The 16,772-nt window shown below is 42.3% G+C and overlaps 1 protein-coding gene across 7 annotated transcripts in view; it reads right to left on the reverse strand.

The window, feature by feature from the left end:
• Window positions 1-602: 602 nt before the first annotated feature.
• Window positions 603-16,772, reverse strand: part of LOC147111196 (inter-alpha-trypsin inhibitor heavy chain H3-like) — a 137,013-nt gene continuing 120,843 nt past the window's right edge. For 5 of the 7 annotated variants that reach the window (XM_086001856.1, XM_086001854.1, XM_086001853.1 and 2 more), the window contains 5 exons: window positions 14,273-14,386; window positions 11,779-11,980; window positions 4,308-4,480; window positions 1,835-1,946; window positions 603-1,730 (listed from right to left, as the gene is read on the reverse strand). In XM_086001856.1, the coding sequence (XP_085857982.1) occupies window positions 1,586-1,730; window positions 1,835-1,946; window positions 4,308-4,480; window positions 11,779-11,980; window positions 14,273-14,386 (746 nt within the window). In that variant the 3' untranslated portion in view covers window positions 603-1,585. Of the gene's footprint in view, window positions 1,731-1,834; window positions 1,947-4,307; window positions 4,481-5,352; window positions 5,647-11,778; window positions 11,981-14,272; window positions 14,387-16,772 lie in introns of those variants that run through there. The other 2 variants (XM_086001859.1, XM_086001858.1) reach the window with 2 other exon arrangements.

Consider the following 16,772-nt stretch of genomic DNA (forward strand, 5'->3'; position numbering starts at 1 on the left):
TTCCCCTCCAAGTCACACACCATCCTGACTTAGAAGTATGTCGCCGATCCTTCATCGTCGCTGGGTCAAAATCCTGGGACTCCCTACCTAACAGCACTATGGGGTAACCCTCACCACAAGGACTGCAGCGGTTCAAGAAGGTAGCTCATCACCACCTTCTCAAGGGCAATTAGGGATGGGCAATAAATGGTGGCCTTGCCAGCGATGCCCACATCCCATAAACGAATAAAAAAACAAATAAATAAATAAGAAAGAGAACACAGTATCAAAAAATAAATAAGTAAGGATGACCCGAGTCGAAAGGAGCTGTCATTAGAAAATGTGATTGACAAGTGGACTGGACAGGTTGAAGGTTAACGAGTGAAGGGAAATATCCAGAGAAGGAAGAAATAAAGTAATCAAACCAGTAAACAAAACAGGAGCTCACATAAATAGAACATGAAACCAGTGCATCAAACCACATTTAAAAGGAAAAGCTAGATAACTAAAATGAATGTAAAGATGTAAATCTATTTGTCCTGAGAAATTTGGGATATTCATCTATTTAATGGAAGATCAGAAACCATAGGAAAAAGAGCAGCAATAACAACAGCACACATGGATTGAAATGAATTTAAAATAAAAATTTATTTATTTATTTACATGTAGTAGCTATTCTTACACATGTATAACTTGTTTTACGACATTGTACAAATGAAGTGATTTTGAATGAAGATTCTGTGCACAGTCATTAGAGCCCATGTAAAGTCTTATATCAGAGCCTGCCCTATCCTGGAAGATACACAAAGTTCCTTGATGTTAGCACCGGAGACATTGTTCAGTGTTGCCATTGGACCTCACCAGATAAAAATTGAGCAGCAACAATACCTTTACTATCAAAATACCTTTGGAACCAACTTGGTATTGCTAAATTACTAGATAACTCTCTTAAGAGGGATCATCTTTCCAAATACATATTCAAATTAGAGCTACCCAACACCATTGTTCCACAGTGGGCACCTTATGCAATGATTTGGGTCAACCCAAAGTCAGCGCAATGTTCTGTTGGCCCAGTGTTCCTTCAGCATAAAGCGCAGCACTGAAGCCAATCCAGTACCAGGCCACTTTCTCCTGCATTCATTCTCAGTGCTGGAGCTGTACAAGTGTCTCTGCCAGTGTCACTGCCTCTGGAATCAATACTATTGTGTCAAAGTGTCTCTCAAGTTAAATCAGGGAACTTCTCTGATGCTGTCCCTTAAATGCCCTCCAACTAAGTTGTTACTGGAACCCAACTTACACTACCATATGCTGCCATAGGGCGAATATGCAATTGATTCTGCTGGGAGAATGGATACCAGAATTACTGCTTTTTACTTTACTGGATCAGCATTGAAGCTCACCTGACATCAACCGGTTCCATTCTTGACACACACGAGCTAAATCTGGTCAGTTTACATCGGCAGTTTCCGTTATAAATGAACATAGGAATTTATAATTGAAAAAACAGGAAGTGCGTGCAGAAACACGATTTTTAATCTATACTGATTAAACAATAAATTCATGCAAGGGATACTAAAGGGATGGACTTTCACCATCTGCTCTCAGGCTATGGATACAGCGAGCCAAACAAAGAAGAAACAATGTAGTCAGTGGGAGTTCCATCAATAAATCCTTTCCCATTGTAGTGAACAAACCAGCATGGGATATTGGTACCTCGCTTTGGATCGAATCTGTAATCTTTCTGGTACCCCCTAAAATTAAAGTCATCAATAAAATGCATGTATGAAATGTACAGAAAAATTACAACTATTAAATAGGACAAATCGAAAGCATTACACTATCTTGGATATATTACCTTGTTACTCTGAGTTTGTGACCTTTTACAATCATTGTTGCATCAGGTTTGCCTTGATCTAAGCCAGGGCGAATGTTATATATCTCAGCATTTACTTCATGGTAAAACTGGCCTGCATCAAAGTAAAGGTAAATTAATTTGACTGGAAAGTCACAAATACAGTACAGTGTAGTAACAGCCGGATGCCCATGGGGAATAATGGACCACATTGTTTATTCTGCCAGTGAGGAAGACCAAATGATTCATAAGGGATGAATGAGTTAGGAAGCTGTTGCTAAATTTTGTGATAAACCAAGAATTTCACTTTTCTCCATTGTGTCATGCTTTTGCTTGTGCAAGAGTTTTGGTGGTAATTTGGTTCAGTATAAAATTAATTTAATAGTAGGTGATTTCATTAAAATTGATTTTAAAACAAAGTTTGGAATGGGTATGTTCCAATCGTGGCAACAGAATAATAATCTCCATTATTTATGTGAGTTCTGGGAGTGAAATCCCCTTAACCAGGGGTGAGCTATTCTTTTCACTATTTATTTCATGAAAGAGTGATCGATCTGATGTGGACATTTAAGGCTGTGATTTTACAAATCTCAGCGGGTCCGTGACAGGCGACGTCGGTGGCGGGTCCCTACCCCGCTGCTGTCTCCATCCCGGCCTCTGACATGAATTTCCCCTGATTGGGCTTGTTAAGTCCGCCCAGTGCATTTCCCAGCCAATTAATGGAAGCGGGTCTGGTGACGTCATTTGATGATGCGTCATCAGCTGGTTCCCTTAGAGGGACAATGGCCAACATTCTTTTGCCATTTGTGCTTTCACTGTTCTGCAGCATGGAGGTGCTGCAAATACTGACAAGCACTGCACAGAGGTGCAGGGCTGCACCCAGGCTCTCTAACGACTCTCTCCATATGCTTATGGAGGGAGTTACAGCACACAGAGGTCCTCTTCCCTTCCCATGGGCGGAAGAGACCTCCCCAGGAGACCAACGCAACCTGGTTGCACATTGCACAGAGGACACAAGTAGGGATGTGGTCAGGTGGACCAGGGTGCAGTGCCGCAAACGTTTCAATGAGATCAGTAGGTCTTGAAATGCAAGTACAAAGCCACACTCATCACATCCCCATCACTCTGCCTTTTCTACCTTACATCCGCACATCCTTACTCACACCAACTTACCGTGCACCTCCACCCATCCCTCTCTATCTACATTATCACATCCCCATCTCACTAGCCTACCCTCACACTCATCCTCATCCTAGTGCAATCATACCAACTAACAACACACAATGGTAGGCACTTGGGTGCTTTATGCAATATTCATGTGAAGTTTCTGTTAATGTGCTGTCAAACACTGAAACCTTCATTTTCAACACTTTGCGTTCTTGGACAGATTTGTGTGCACCTTGGGAAGTGGCTTAGTGAGTTGCAGTGAATGGTGAGACATAACAGTAGCCCCCACAATGGTGATGAGTGGGAAAGGAATGGCTTGGTCATTGTAGGGATGCTTTATGGTGTTAGTATGGGGTGGTGCCAAGACTGCGCATCATGTGGCAGCCAGGGTGTACAGTATCAAATGAAGTAAATCTGGCCATGGTGAGGCCATCCCTGGCCTCCTGAGCAGCAATGTGGTTGGATGCTGATGCCCTGTGTCCTATGCAGCATCAGTTGATTGCGGAGAAGGCTAGTGGTGCTGTTGTTGGTGCTGCTGGTGTTAGGGCTGATCGTGGTGGGAATCTGAAGGCCAAGGTAAGAGAGTATAAAGGGCACCCATGCTGATGGAATGGATGGCAGGTGAAGTAGAGGTGACAGAAGCAATCCGTCAATGCGGAGAGCGGTAATGAGGTCAGACTGGATGGAGATTTGTGTAAAGACTCGTAGCATGGTGAATCTGTTATGGAAATGCAGTGAGGAAGTGCCTGTGGCTGAGGGAAGATATATCTGTAAGGTGGGAGCTTTCACTGTACATCTGAAGATGTCAACTCAACAGTTAATTCAATGGCCACTGAACTCCCGCCTCAGCTTGACAGACGTGGTCCACGACCAGCGTGGACCCTGTGAGCGAGCTGTCAAATGCATGCGTGTCGGGTCTGTTCAGCACGGACAGATCCGACATCGGGAAAAGGCGCGTGGCAGCGGGTTCATAGCAGGGTCCCAACCCGCTGGGGAAAAAAAACACTTTCCCGCCTGAACCCCCACCCATCGCGCCAGCTGACCTCCCACAAAATCCAGCGCTTAGTTTTATGACTCTATCCAGTGACACAGAACTGAACATAGAGTGCCAAACTCACTGTCCGTTTCAGTGAAGGATGGAAATTACTGCTTTTGGAACATACATCCTGCTCAGCCATCAATAAATATGGTTCTGGATCCAAAGGAATTTGTAAAACCACTTCACCGTTGTACAGAGCTATATTCCCTTTTAGTGGTGTTCAGTGTTTAACTATGACAGGGCAGGTAATGAAGTGGATATTCTACATACCAAGTAACCCATGGGTCGTATTTGAGAATCTGTGGCTGTCAAGTGTATAAAATCCCAGAAAGTCTCTGTGTAGAGGATGATTTTTCCAGACCCGATGCAGTACAATGACAAATGTTGCATCATCTCCCATTGTTACTGTGAGATTCTTTTCTTTCATGATCGAAATTGAGAAACTAGGAAATAAATGATAGAGATGATATATTATGCAGTGTCTAAACTGATATCCTGGATACTGAATGATGTGCAAATAAAGCTCCCAAAACTGTCCATTTTAGTAATCCATTTTTTAATAACCTTTATATATTAATAATTAATAAGAATACAATCCATGCAGCTCCATTCAATTGGTCTGTGGTGACGATCAATCTGATTGGTCCTTGGACGAATCAGATGCCATTTGTGAACCCGTCTCTGAGCACAGTGGGCAGGATCAAAGAGCTCCTCGGCCTCTGACCCTATCCTATGCTCCTGCTTCTCAGTCTCACACTTTCTTACCGCAGGCTAATGGGCATCCTCCATCCAACCACTTCTTGCATTTTCCATTCACTCGCTCTAAGCTCCACTGACTCTGAAGCACATCTTCGAACTAGCACCTTCAGTATTTTGATATTAATTTTACATTTTTTTTTAAACAAAGCACACTTTGTGTAGGACTTCAGTTGTGACTCAGATCAGTTGTGACTCAAAGGGATCTGAAAGAGTAACAGGTAATCGGAGCAGATGCATGGAGGGAGTGGGAAGATGCGAAGGACAGGAAGCCTGGCAGCATGAAAGCAGGGAAGAAGAGCGAGATCGTTGGGAAAGGAGGAAATTAGTCAGCAAAAAATCCAGAACAGATATGGGAAGTAATAAAATCAGGAAAATGAAACATAAAATGAAAAATGAGAAGAGCAGGAAGGAGGGAAAGAAGGGAAAAGTGAGAAAAGAGGAGGATGAAGAAAGAGATGGGGAGAGGGAGAAAGGCAAAGAAAGAAAAAAAGTAGTGGTGTGGCGGTACCACCGGTTGTCCCTTACATTGAGATACATAATTCCCTTTAACTTACCTTACTGTATGTGTCTGTTACTATACTCGGGCTTCTCTCCTGTACTCTGACGTCATGACATCAGAGCTCGGAACCTTCCAACAGTAGAGCTCGGAACCTGCTGGCAGTTGGGCTCGGAACCTGCTGGCAGTTGGGTTCGGAACCTGCTGGCAGTTGGGTTCGGAACCTGCTGGCAGTTGAGCTGGGAAACTTCTAGTCAGTCCTCGTGGCATCCCTGCTGGGGAAAGACCTACACCACGGTGCTCCTACAGTCAGCCATCTTACCGGCTACCTTACCTGTTGTATTTAACCTGTTCCTGTAAATAAACAACTTATTTATAGTTCGTCGAAGTCAAACTCTCTTATTTAGTGGCGATCTACTCGAATCGCTAGTGGCAGTTTTTATTAAATGGAACTGGGTGTGGGGTCCTCTGACGCATGCTGCCCTGAAAGAACTTATATTTATGTAACACTTTCTATGTCCTCAGGATGCCCCAAAGCATCTCATAGCCAATAAAGTACTTCTGAGGTATAGTCACTGGTGTATTTTGTAGGCAAACACGGTTGCCAATTTCACACAGCCATTGCCCACAAACAGAAATGAGAGAGCTAATATGTTTAGTGATGTTGGTTGAAAGATAAATCTTAGCCAGGAGACTGGAAGGACTCCTCTGCTCTTCAAATAGAGCCAAGGGTTCTGTTACATCCACCTGCGAGGACAGACAAGGCCTTGGTCCCAAAGATGGCATCTCCCACAATGCAGCACTCCCTCAGTACTGCAATGAGGTTTCAGTGTAGGTTATGTGCTGGTCACTGGAGTGGGGCTTGAACCTATGATCTTCTGACTCAGAGATGAGAGTACTACCACTTCACCAAGACTGGCACTTAACAATGTCAGTGATTGCCAGATAATGGACACAGAGACACAATTTGCATGTCAGATGTGCTGGGGGAGAAGTGCAACCACTGTTGTACCTGGGCAGCATCCACTTGAGGGTGGAAGACACCATAGTGGTTCTACTTACACAGCATGCCACCGACTCACTAGTAAGTGATTGAGGTCATGTGCCCAGGCCTCAGTCCAGAAATGGATACATACTCAGCATTGATGCTGGGAGCCAAGGCCTAGCACCTTGTTTTAGTGGTGGGCTCAAATGCACAGCAATACAGAGCATCCCTGTCCCAAAACAACACATTCACCAGAACTGCTCCTGGTGCAACATCCTACCATCAATGTCAACTAAGTAAGAGAGATACGGGAGCTCAAATCTTAGCACAGCAACTTAGTATGCTGGGAGGGTTGTGGTTCATGAAAGAAAAACAGGAGAATGTGCTTCATTCCCTAATACTAAATACTTTACTATTTATCCTTGAGAAAAAACACAGGGCATCATCAGTTTTCAATTAAAATATATGTATGTCAGGCAGAGTCAATGGGGGAAAAATTCAGTTGGTTGCGCCTCCCGTTAGCGCCTTAAGAGGGTGCGAAGTGGGACGCCAAGCAACTAGCGCCCGGGCGCAGAGATATCTGCGCCTCTTGCGAAATTAACTAGACATTTTGCGGCGGCGCTAAACACTACCGCCACGATCTCCTGCGCCGGCAGATCGTGACGTCAGTCGAGTGCGCAACACCCCGGTAGCGCCCCGGACCGGATATTGAGTGGCGCCCCCTGCCTTACCGCTTGCCGCTAGCAACGACATGTTGAGGGGTGCGTTCTGCAGTCAGAAAGGGACTGGGGGAGCGCTATTTAAAGGCGACCACTTCCTGCCTTTTTTTGCTGGTGACATTTTTGCACCACGCATTCTGAGAGAGAGAGAGAGAGAGAGAGAGAGAGACTTCTGGAGAGATTCAACGCTGTGTAAAGGAGTTTAGGGTACTGAGCAGCACTTTGCAGGTTCATTTTGATTTGCCCTTCCTTGTATCGATTTAGAAGAGACTGTGGGGGCTGCACTGTGAGCTGTTTCCCTGGGTCTCTCCATTGTTCTTTCCAGCAGATTTGATGTACAGGTCTCTCCAGGCCGAGATTCAAGGCTGCAATGAGCAGGATGTGGATGGAGAGCAAGATCAACCCTCCCTTTAAGAACTGGCTCGGTGCCATTGTGTCTGTGTTCTATTGCTGACTGACATCACATGAGCTTCGCCCGCCCTCTGAGGTAGTGCCTCACTCCTCGGCGTTAGCGCCAAGAGAGGTGTGAAGCGCCTGATTTAGCGCTCCAATCACCTCCTGGGGCGATAAAAGCCAAGTTTGCTGTCGGAGGCGATAATTAGCGCCAGGCGCTAAACTTTGTGCACCGCCAATAATGGCGCCCCAAATGGGGCGATACCGAATTTTTCCCCCCAATGTTTTTAAAGTAGATAATCTTACCGTTTACTATATTTTTGGAATTCGATTGGAAGATTGGCATGGTAGACAACAGCAGATTTTGGCTTATACTTTTGGATTATCGAATTGATCAGAATGGGATTGCGTTTTCCTGCTACCTGTTTGTTTCTTGGGCTATGCAGCTGTGCTTGTTTTTAGATTAGATCTTTCCAGTGGCTACGCACCAATGTATGAAGCCAGAACAGGTGGTTTCTTTTCCTGTTCCTCATTCACATTTGTCCTGCTGTGGTTAAGGTACATCCCATTTTGAGTGCATTCATAGAAATTTATGACACAGAAGGAGGCCATTCAGCCCATCGTGTCTGTGCCGGCCGAAAAGACTTGTCGGCAGTTTGCTGGTTGACAATAAAGATTGCCATGGTTATCTTCGCTCCCAAATACATTACTTTAATGTAGAGAAAAAGTAAATGTGTGATTAATTTGATCAAAGAGCAACAATTTTTATTTTTAGATTGGTTATAAAATATACATATCCAGCCTAATCCCACTTTCCAATTCTTGGTCTGCAGCCCTCTAGGTTACAACACTTCAAGAGCATATCCAAGTACTTTTTAAATGGGGTGAGGGTTTCTGCCTCTACCACCCTTTCAGGCAGTGAGTTCCAGACCCCCCCCCACTACCCTCTGCTGTGAAAAAAGTTATCCTCAACTTCCCTCTAATCTTTCTACCAATTACTATAAATCTATGCCCCCTGTTATTGACCTCTCTGCTAAGGAAAATAGGTCCTTTTTATCCACTCTATCTAGGCCCCTCATAATTTTATACACCTCAATTAAGTCTCCCCTCAGCCTCCTCTGTTCCAAAGAAAACAACCCCAGCCTATCCAACCTTTCCTCATAGCTAAAATTCTTCAGTCCTAGCGGCATCCTCATAAAACACATCTGCACTCTCTCTAGTGCAATCACATCTTTCTTGTAATGTGACCAGAACTGTACACAGTACTTTAGCAGTGGCCTAACTAGTGTTTTATACAGTTCAAGCATAACCTCCCTGCTCTTATATTCTATGCCTCGGCTAATAAAGCAAAGTGTGCCTTCTTAACCACCTTATCTACCTGTCCTGCTACCTTTGGGGATCTGTGGACATGCACTCCAACCTCCCTCTGTTCCTCTACACTTCTCAGTATCCTACCATTTATTGTGTATTCCCATGCCTTGTTAGCCCTTCTCAAATGCATTACCTCACACGTCTCCAGATTGAATTCCATTTGCCACTTTTCTGCCCACCTGACCAGTCCATTGATGTCTTCCTGCAGTCTGCAGCTTTATCCTCACTATCAACCACAAGGCCAATTTCTGTATCATCTGCAAACTTCTTAATCATGCCCTCTACACTGAAGTCTAAATCATTGATATAAATCACAAAAAGTAAGGGACCTATTACTGAGCCCTGCAGAACCCCACTGGAAACAGCCTTCCAGTCACATCAATGTAAGCTAAGTATTTAAAAATAAAATATTAATAAGGTGGGCTCATGGTGCACCAACATACTGTTGTACCTAGTGCAAGGACACAAATTTACTTCTTTTTTCTGATTTTCCCGAACATCAAAGTTCCTGACCAGGCTATCATTAGAGGCCAGGTGCGTCTACAAAGAAGTACACTTATAGGTGAGTCAATGGCTGCCTCTACATGCATGCAGGTTTGGCAAGACATATGCTGCCAATTTCATATTCCGAAAGATCTAACTGCCTGCTTCCCTCTGTGGGACAACTAGGAAATCCCTCCTGTGTTATGTGTTTTCATAGTGACCTGATCTGTGTTTTTCATGGTCCTCCCACTTGCTGTAAGTGACACAATCACCTACAAGGCAAGTATTATCTGAAAGATGGTTACATCACTTTCTTTCCGAGCCAGAAGCCACACCTTGAGTTTCCAGGTTGAAACTGGAGTCTTTTTTGATTGGTTTTATTGAGGAGGATGGTTAACTTTACAGCTGTATGTTCTACTGGTTTCTATGGAAATAGTGACTGGATGACTTTGGATAAAGAATAGGAACTATCTGCTCGGTTATTCCTGGATTATTCACCTGCCACAACTTGCAGCACAGTTGTATTGATGGTAGCCAAAGATTATGAATCACTGTTAAACGATTGCAGAGTGCTTAACTCCTACTCACATTCTTCTAGATTTGTCCCTTAGACCAGTCCTATTGGATTATGATATGGCAGGAGGTGGAGTCTGTCACAGATATCTCTACCACACTCAATTCATTGCAGTGCATCTTACATTTTCCTGTAGAGGATTTATTGGAGACTGAATAGGACATTCTCCTTCTGTGCATAGCAGGCCATCACCTTCTAGTTCTCTGGAGGAAGGTTACGATATATTTAATTTTGGATGGTAGGAGTGATTCTTAAAGGTGGATCAAGCAGATAGAATTTGCATTCCAGGCTTTTTAACATTTTGATTGAATTTTGCAGTGATCCTTGAATCGGTTCTAGCACTGCATTTGATGGTGCTGGGATTCTGGAGAGTTGTGCATTTCTCCCCCTCCCATCTTAGCGTCCCAGCCCCAAGCACTGCTCTGGTTGTACCTGTCTGTTTCACTCCCCTTATGATATTTGCTAATTTTCCTCCAATTTGTATCATCTCACCCACATGATATTAATTTCTGTGGTCCAAATATTTGATCCATTTACTTGGACTAATGTCTGGTCTGAAAATTATGTCAAAAACCTTTGCTAGTACAGATTCCATCATTTAATGTTTAAGTCCCATCCAGCCCTCATAATATTGGGCCGGAATAGACTTCTTGTGGTTCTCTTTGCCTGAGAGAAGACTCTCCCTACAATGGGATTTCACAGCAACTGTAAAATAATTTGTTGCATGCAAAGTGCTTTGGGACATTTTTAAGAGGTATGGTAAGGCACTATAAATGTCTCTCTTTTATAATATTGATCATCTTACCTTCTATGACTTTTTGAAATTAATTTTGATCAGCTTAACATTGCTTCAGTTATGAATCTCCACTTAGGTTTGTTATTGTAAAAATATTGCTATTCTGCCTTGTGTGTGATATTGACTTCTTGGTTCTTATTTGTATTTTTACTTGGGATTTTTTTCTTCACATATTGGGGCAGAAATTCGGGTCTCCATGGGTGAGTACGCACAGGGTCAATGGAAGTGCCGGTTTCCTGCATGCACTGCGCATGCGCGGGAAACCGGCACTTACGTTCCCCTGAACGAAGGGGTTCAGAGGTCGAACGCGTGCGCGGGAGAGGCTGCACGTGCGCATCGAACGTGCATTTTTATTTATTTATTTATTTATTTATTTTTACAGGTTTTCCCAGGAGGGTAAGTCTGCAGAAGTTGCACATTTAAAAAGGAGGCGTAAGGCCTGCTTTTTTACAAGGTTAAGTAGTGAATTAATTAAAATTAAAACATTTTTTCCACAGGTTTACAGGTTTATTATTTTTAAATACTTCAAAGAAAGGTAAGTTTATTTTTTAGCCCCGTTAGAAAATAAAATTATTTTTTTCAAAAATTTAAATTATCGTTTAAAATAGTTATTTCATGTAATTTATAGTTTATTTAAAAAATGTGATATAAAAAAAAATTATTTGAAGATGTAGTGATGTTTTGGGGCCGTAGTATTTCTAAGTTTTGACAGCACTTCCTGTCAAGCTTATGAATGGCGCATTCCCTGCTCCGATTGGCTCCCCATGGCCCACGTGATTCCAGGGGACGCATCGAACTAACTGCGCCCCTGGGATACGCAAGCACTGCGCGCCGGCAGCTGCAGCAGGCCCAGGATCGGAATTACACGGGGGCCCACAGCTCAACGGCCGGCGCGCTAGGTAAGTGCAGATCGGGGGCTTACACCCGCGGGAAGCCCCCGACCCGAATTTCTGGGCTATTGTAACTAATATCATTCAAAAATTCCAAAGATAAACCAAAATAGATCTCTACCCAAGGGCATTAGTTGTACAAATTAGGTTTGACATTGCAGGGCATTTTGAGAGATTTGAACCTTTTGCTTCTTGGCTATATTTGTATTTGTGTTGCCACCAACTGTTTTCTGAAACACAAATGCAATGCTGCTGTGTGACTGTACAAACCGTACCTCTCTTTTGTTAAAGATGCTGTTGCTGACCAGGGGAAAATAATCTTGTCTTCTCCATGAAAGACTGTAATCGCTTGAGTCGATACTTCCACTTTTATATCCATTTTGTTGTTCACAATTCCAAACTTTCCAAAGTATGTGTTTATTTTCTTGTTATTTTCTATTTTCTTCTCTCCAATCAACTGTCCATTTACCACAAAGCCTGCGCGTAAATTTAAAAACACATTCATTAATGTTAATCAATTGTGACAGTCAACTTAAAATCTGCGGAATCGCTTTTTCATAAAAAGAAATGATGAATGTAAAGAGCCGCTTATAGGGAGGCTCCCGCAAACTGGCGAGCTTATGGAACAGCTGAATTGTTGATAGCTGAGAAAAAGAAGGAAATGCTTGGAATGGGATGCAACATTTTGGTTCTGTTGTTATGGGGAATCCCTCGCCACAGCAGCTATGACGTTTCTAGAAAAAGCTCCTTTTTATTTTAATTATATGTAAATTACATTAAGGAATATTTTTTGTATATAAATTCAACCAAAATACACAGTACTTATGCCTTTTCTATAAAATTGTCACTGTGATACTAAGCAGTTGATAAACAGTATATATAATAAATTCTTACAACACAAGTTGGGTCCAATTGATTATAAATCTACAATGTTTTGAGTCTCTATCAGGACAATAAGGATGGTAGGGATTTACTGAAGTGGCTATGATGTCAAGGATGGCAAGATACATGAAAGTCTTTTATTGACCTTTATTGCTGAAACATAGAAACATAGAAGATAGGAGCAGGAGTAGGCCATTCGGCCCCTCGAGCCTGCTCCACCATTCAATGAGATCATGGCTGATCATCCAAATTCAGTACCCTGTCCCTGTCTTCTCTCCATATCCCTTGATCCCTTTAGCCTTAAGAAATATATCTAACTCCTTCCTGAATATATTTAATGAATTGGCCTCTACTGCCTTCTGTGGTAGAGAATTCCACAGGTTCACCACTCTCTGGGTGAAGAAATTCCTCCTCATCTCTGTCCTAAATGGCTTACCCCTTATCCTTAGACTGTGACCCCTGGTTCTGGACTCCCCGGACATCAGGAACATCCTTCCTGCATCTAGTCTGTCTAGTCCTGTTAGAATTTTATAAGTTTCAATGAGATCCCCTCTCATTCTTCTAAACTCCAGCGAGTATAAGCCCAATCGACCCAATCTCTCCTCATACGTCATTCCTGCCATCCCAGGTATCAGCCTGGTGAATCTTCGCTGCACTCCCTCCATGGCAAGAACATCCTTCCTCAGATAAAGCGACCAAAACTGCACACAATACTCAAGGTGTGGTCTCACCAAGGCCCTGTACAACTGCAGCAAGACATCCTTGTTCCTGTACTCGAACCCTCTCGCTACGAAGGCCAACATACCATTTGCCTACTTAGCCGCCTGCTGCACCTGCATGCTTACCTTCAGCGACTGGTGCACAAGGACACCCAGGTCTCGTTGCACTTCCCCTTCTCCCAATCTATTGCCATTCAAATAATAATCTGCCTTCTTGTTTTTGACAAAGTGGATAACCTCGCATTTATCCACGTTATATTGCATCTGCCATGCTTCTGCACAATCACCTGTCCAAATCATCCTGGAGTTTCTCGGCATCCTCCTCACAGCACACATGCCTACCCAGCTTTGTGTCATCTGCAAACTTGGAGATATTACATCTAGTTCCCTCGTCTAGATCATTTATATATATTATGAATAGCTGGGGTCCTAGAACCTATCCCTGTGGTACCCCACTAGTCACTGCCTGCCACTCGGAAAAAGAGCCGTTTATTCCAACTCTTTGCTTTCTGTCTGCCAACCAGTTCTCTATCCAAGTCAATACCTTGCCCCCAATCCCATGTGCCCCAACCTTACATGCTGATCTCCCATGCGGGACGTCATCGAAAGCACTCTGAAAGTCCAAATACACCACATCCACTGGTTCTCCCTTATCTATTTTACCAGTTACATCCTCAATGTAAGCCTGAAAGGCTACTTCAGAGAGCCCATGAGTAAAAGTGATGGGAAATAATGAAGAAAGTATTGGAAACATCAGGTGAATTATCCATAAGATTTGGACGAAACAGAAGTGCACTTAGACAGGCCACTTCATAAAGTTAGAAGCATTACACTGGACTGTCAATTCAAAAGACTGCTTCAAATTCTGGTGCTATCTGACAGTTAAGTTGAAATGTGGAAAAGCACCATAATAAATCTGAGGCTTTGATTTTTGTACAGCATTCACTACAAATAACAACTGTGTTGTTATTGCCTTGTCTTTTCTCTTTTTAAATCCTTAAATGTTTTTCTATCTGATCGTCCTTTAGCAGCCAGGAATGTGGGTAGGTTCCAGAATAAGCAGCTTTAATGTCACTGTATGATCTGTTAACTCAAGGTACATTTCTGTTTGGTAGCAATGCAGTTATTTTTTTTCCTTGTGACAGCTTGAGACATAGTATGCGCCTACCTGTATATGGATCCGTGACCAGATTCAGAATTGCACCTGGTTTCCCATCAATGTTGAAACAAATGGCATCATTGTGATTGTTCTTTGAAATTATAAAATGAGGATCGCTGTCAACTTGAAAAAGATGTCAAAAGTTTTATATCATTTAAGTCATTGGCACCTTTATATAAAACAAGTTTTGAGTCAATGACACTTCAACCTTCACACATTGTTACAGATGCAAAACAATCCTGTCATTTCCAGCTGCTTTTTCTGAATTTGACCAGGTGCCAGGGTTTAACAAACAATTAAACACATCAAGAGATTCATTACAGATTAAGAGGAATTGGTCTCTAACTGTCCTTAGGTATTTACATCAATTAGACCGCGTGGCCTTATCTGCAGCTTTTTCCAACCACAGCACGCATCACAGCAGACATTGATCCTATCCTCGATCTGACATCCAAGTGCGAACACTTTCTAGTGAAGCTCACTGGATTGTGATCACGACAGGTTCATTTTCCCTTCCTTAGGAGTAGTGATGAAGTTAATTACAGCACCATGGATTGAAGCTGAGACCTTCTGGTCTGTATGGCTTAGTTATGCAATGCTTTAAGCAAGTAAGTGATCAGGGCACTGTGTCAAATAATATTCTAAGGAAAGTTTATTATACTATGATTTGTCTGTATTTGATGTTATTAAATATAAAAGCACACTGAGTTACCATTTTTTTTAATATGACAACCACATTATAAAGGTACCCATATTACAGACTTTTTTCACCCATCACCAAATTTACTATCATGATTATTTTACATATTTATGTTCGAACAAACATAAAATAAGTTGACTGGGCAACATGTTTGATAGGCAATCAATTACTGAGGACTAAAGGGTTCTATTTAAAACCATTCTCAAACAGAATGAAGCCCTGTATGTCCTAATGGCTAAAAGAAGGGCACATGACAAAACAAGGTTGACCAGGAATGTGCGGAGGCAAATCAGATTGAAAGAGAAGGTATTCTACACACATAAGGCATTTAACTCAGGAGAAAAGGGGACAGTATCGCATGCAAATGAGGGAGACAAAAACAGCCCGAAGAATAGCCAAGAGATTTCTGGAAATGAAGGTGGTGCATAATTGTGGTAGTAATAGTAAAAGCTTTTTCAGATATGTCAGAAGTTATTAAGGACCATATAGGGCCACTAAAGGACACTGTAAGGCAGACTCAAACTGTTTCTCAAGTTACGGCAGAGCTGCTAAATGCCTATTTCGCATCAGTCTAAACCCCTGTAGATGATGCTTATGTTCTAGAATTGGGGAGGGGTGTACTCTATATTGAATAGCAGTATTAATATTAAAATAGATAGTAATGTCATCTTGGATATATTATGAAAGATATAGGGCTGCAGGTTCAGATAATATCCATCCAATGGTGATTAAAGAGATGGGACTGGTATTCTGTGAGCCCCTTGCCCATATCTTCAATAGTTCAATAGAATCAGGGATAGCTCCCTTAGACTGGAAGCTAGGTCATGTAGTTCCTATTTTCAAAAAAGTGGAAAACCAATGACAGGAAATACAGGCCTACCAGCCTGACATCCATTACCCATCCAGTGGCAAACATTTAAAGAGATTTTCCAAAATTCTCAACGAATATACATTCCACTGAGAAATAAAAACTACACGGGAAAAGTGATCCATCTGTACCTAACTAAAGAAGTTAAGGATAGCATTAGATTAAAAGAAGAGGCTTATAATGTTGCAAAGTATAGTAGTAAGCCTGAGGATTGGGAAAGCTTTAGAAACATAGGATTAGATAGGATATACGGCACCGAAACCTTCTGAAAATCCAAATACACCACATCCACTGGTTCTTCCTTATCTATTTTACCAGTTACATCCTCAAAAAAACTCCAGTAGGTTTGTCAAACACGATTTCCCTTTCATAAATCCATGTTGACTTTGTCTAATCCCATTGATATTTCTAAAGTTATGGAATTGAAAAGTAGGGAAGTTATGCTAAACCTGTATCAAACCTTGGTTAGACCACACTTAGAGTACTGCGTACAGTTCTGGTCACCATATTATAAAAAGGATATAGAGACACTGGAGAGCGTGTAGAGAAGATTTACAAGGATGATACCAGAAATGCGAGGGTATACATATCAGGAAAGAATGAACAGGCTGGGTCTCTTTTCTCTTGGAAAAAAGAAGGCTGAGGGGTGACCTAATAGAGGTCTTTAAAATTATGAAAAATTTTGATAGAGTGGATACAGAGAGAATGTTTCCACTTGTGGGGAAGAGCAAAACTAGAGGCCATCAGTATAAGATAGTCAGCAAAAAACCCAATAGGGAATTCAGAAAAAACTTCTTTACCCAGAGTGGTGAGAATGTGGAACTGGCTACCACAGGGAGTGGTTGAAGCGAATAGTATAGATGCATTTAACGGGAGGCTAGACAAGCATATAAGGGAAAAGGGAATAGAGGGTTATGCTGATAGATTTAGATGAGGAAAGA

The sequence above is a fragment of the Somniosus microcephalus genome, chromosome 11 (genome assembly GCF_052327205.1).
Source record: "Somniosus microcephalus isolate GS21.2 chromosome 11, FLI_Smic_1.0, whole genome shotgun sequence".
NCBI classification, from domain to species: Eukaryota; Metazoa; Chordata; class Chondrichthyes; order Squaliformes; family Somniosidae; genus Somniosus; species Somniosus microcephalus.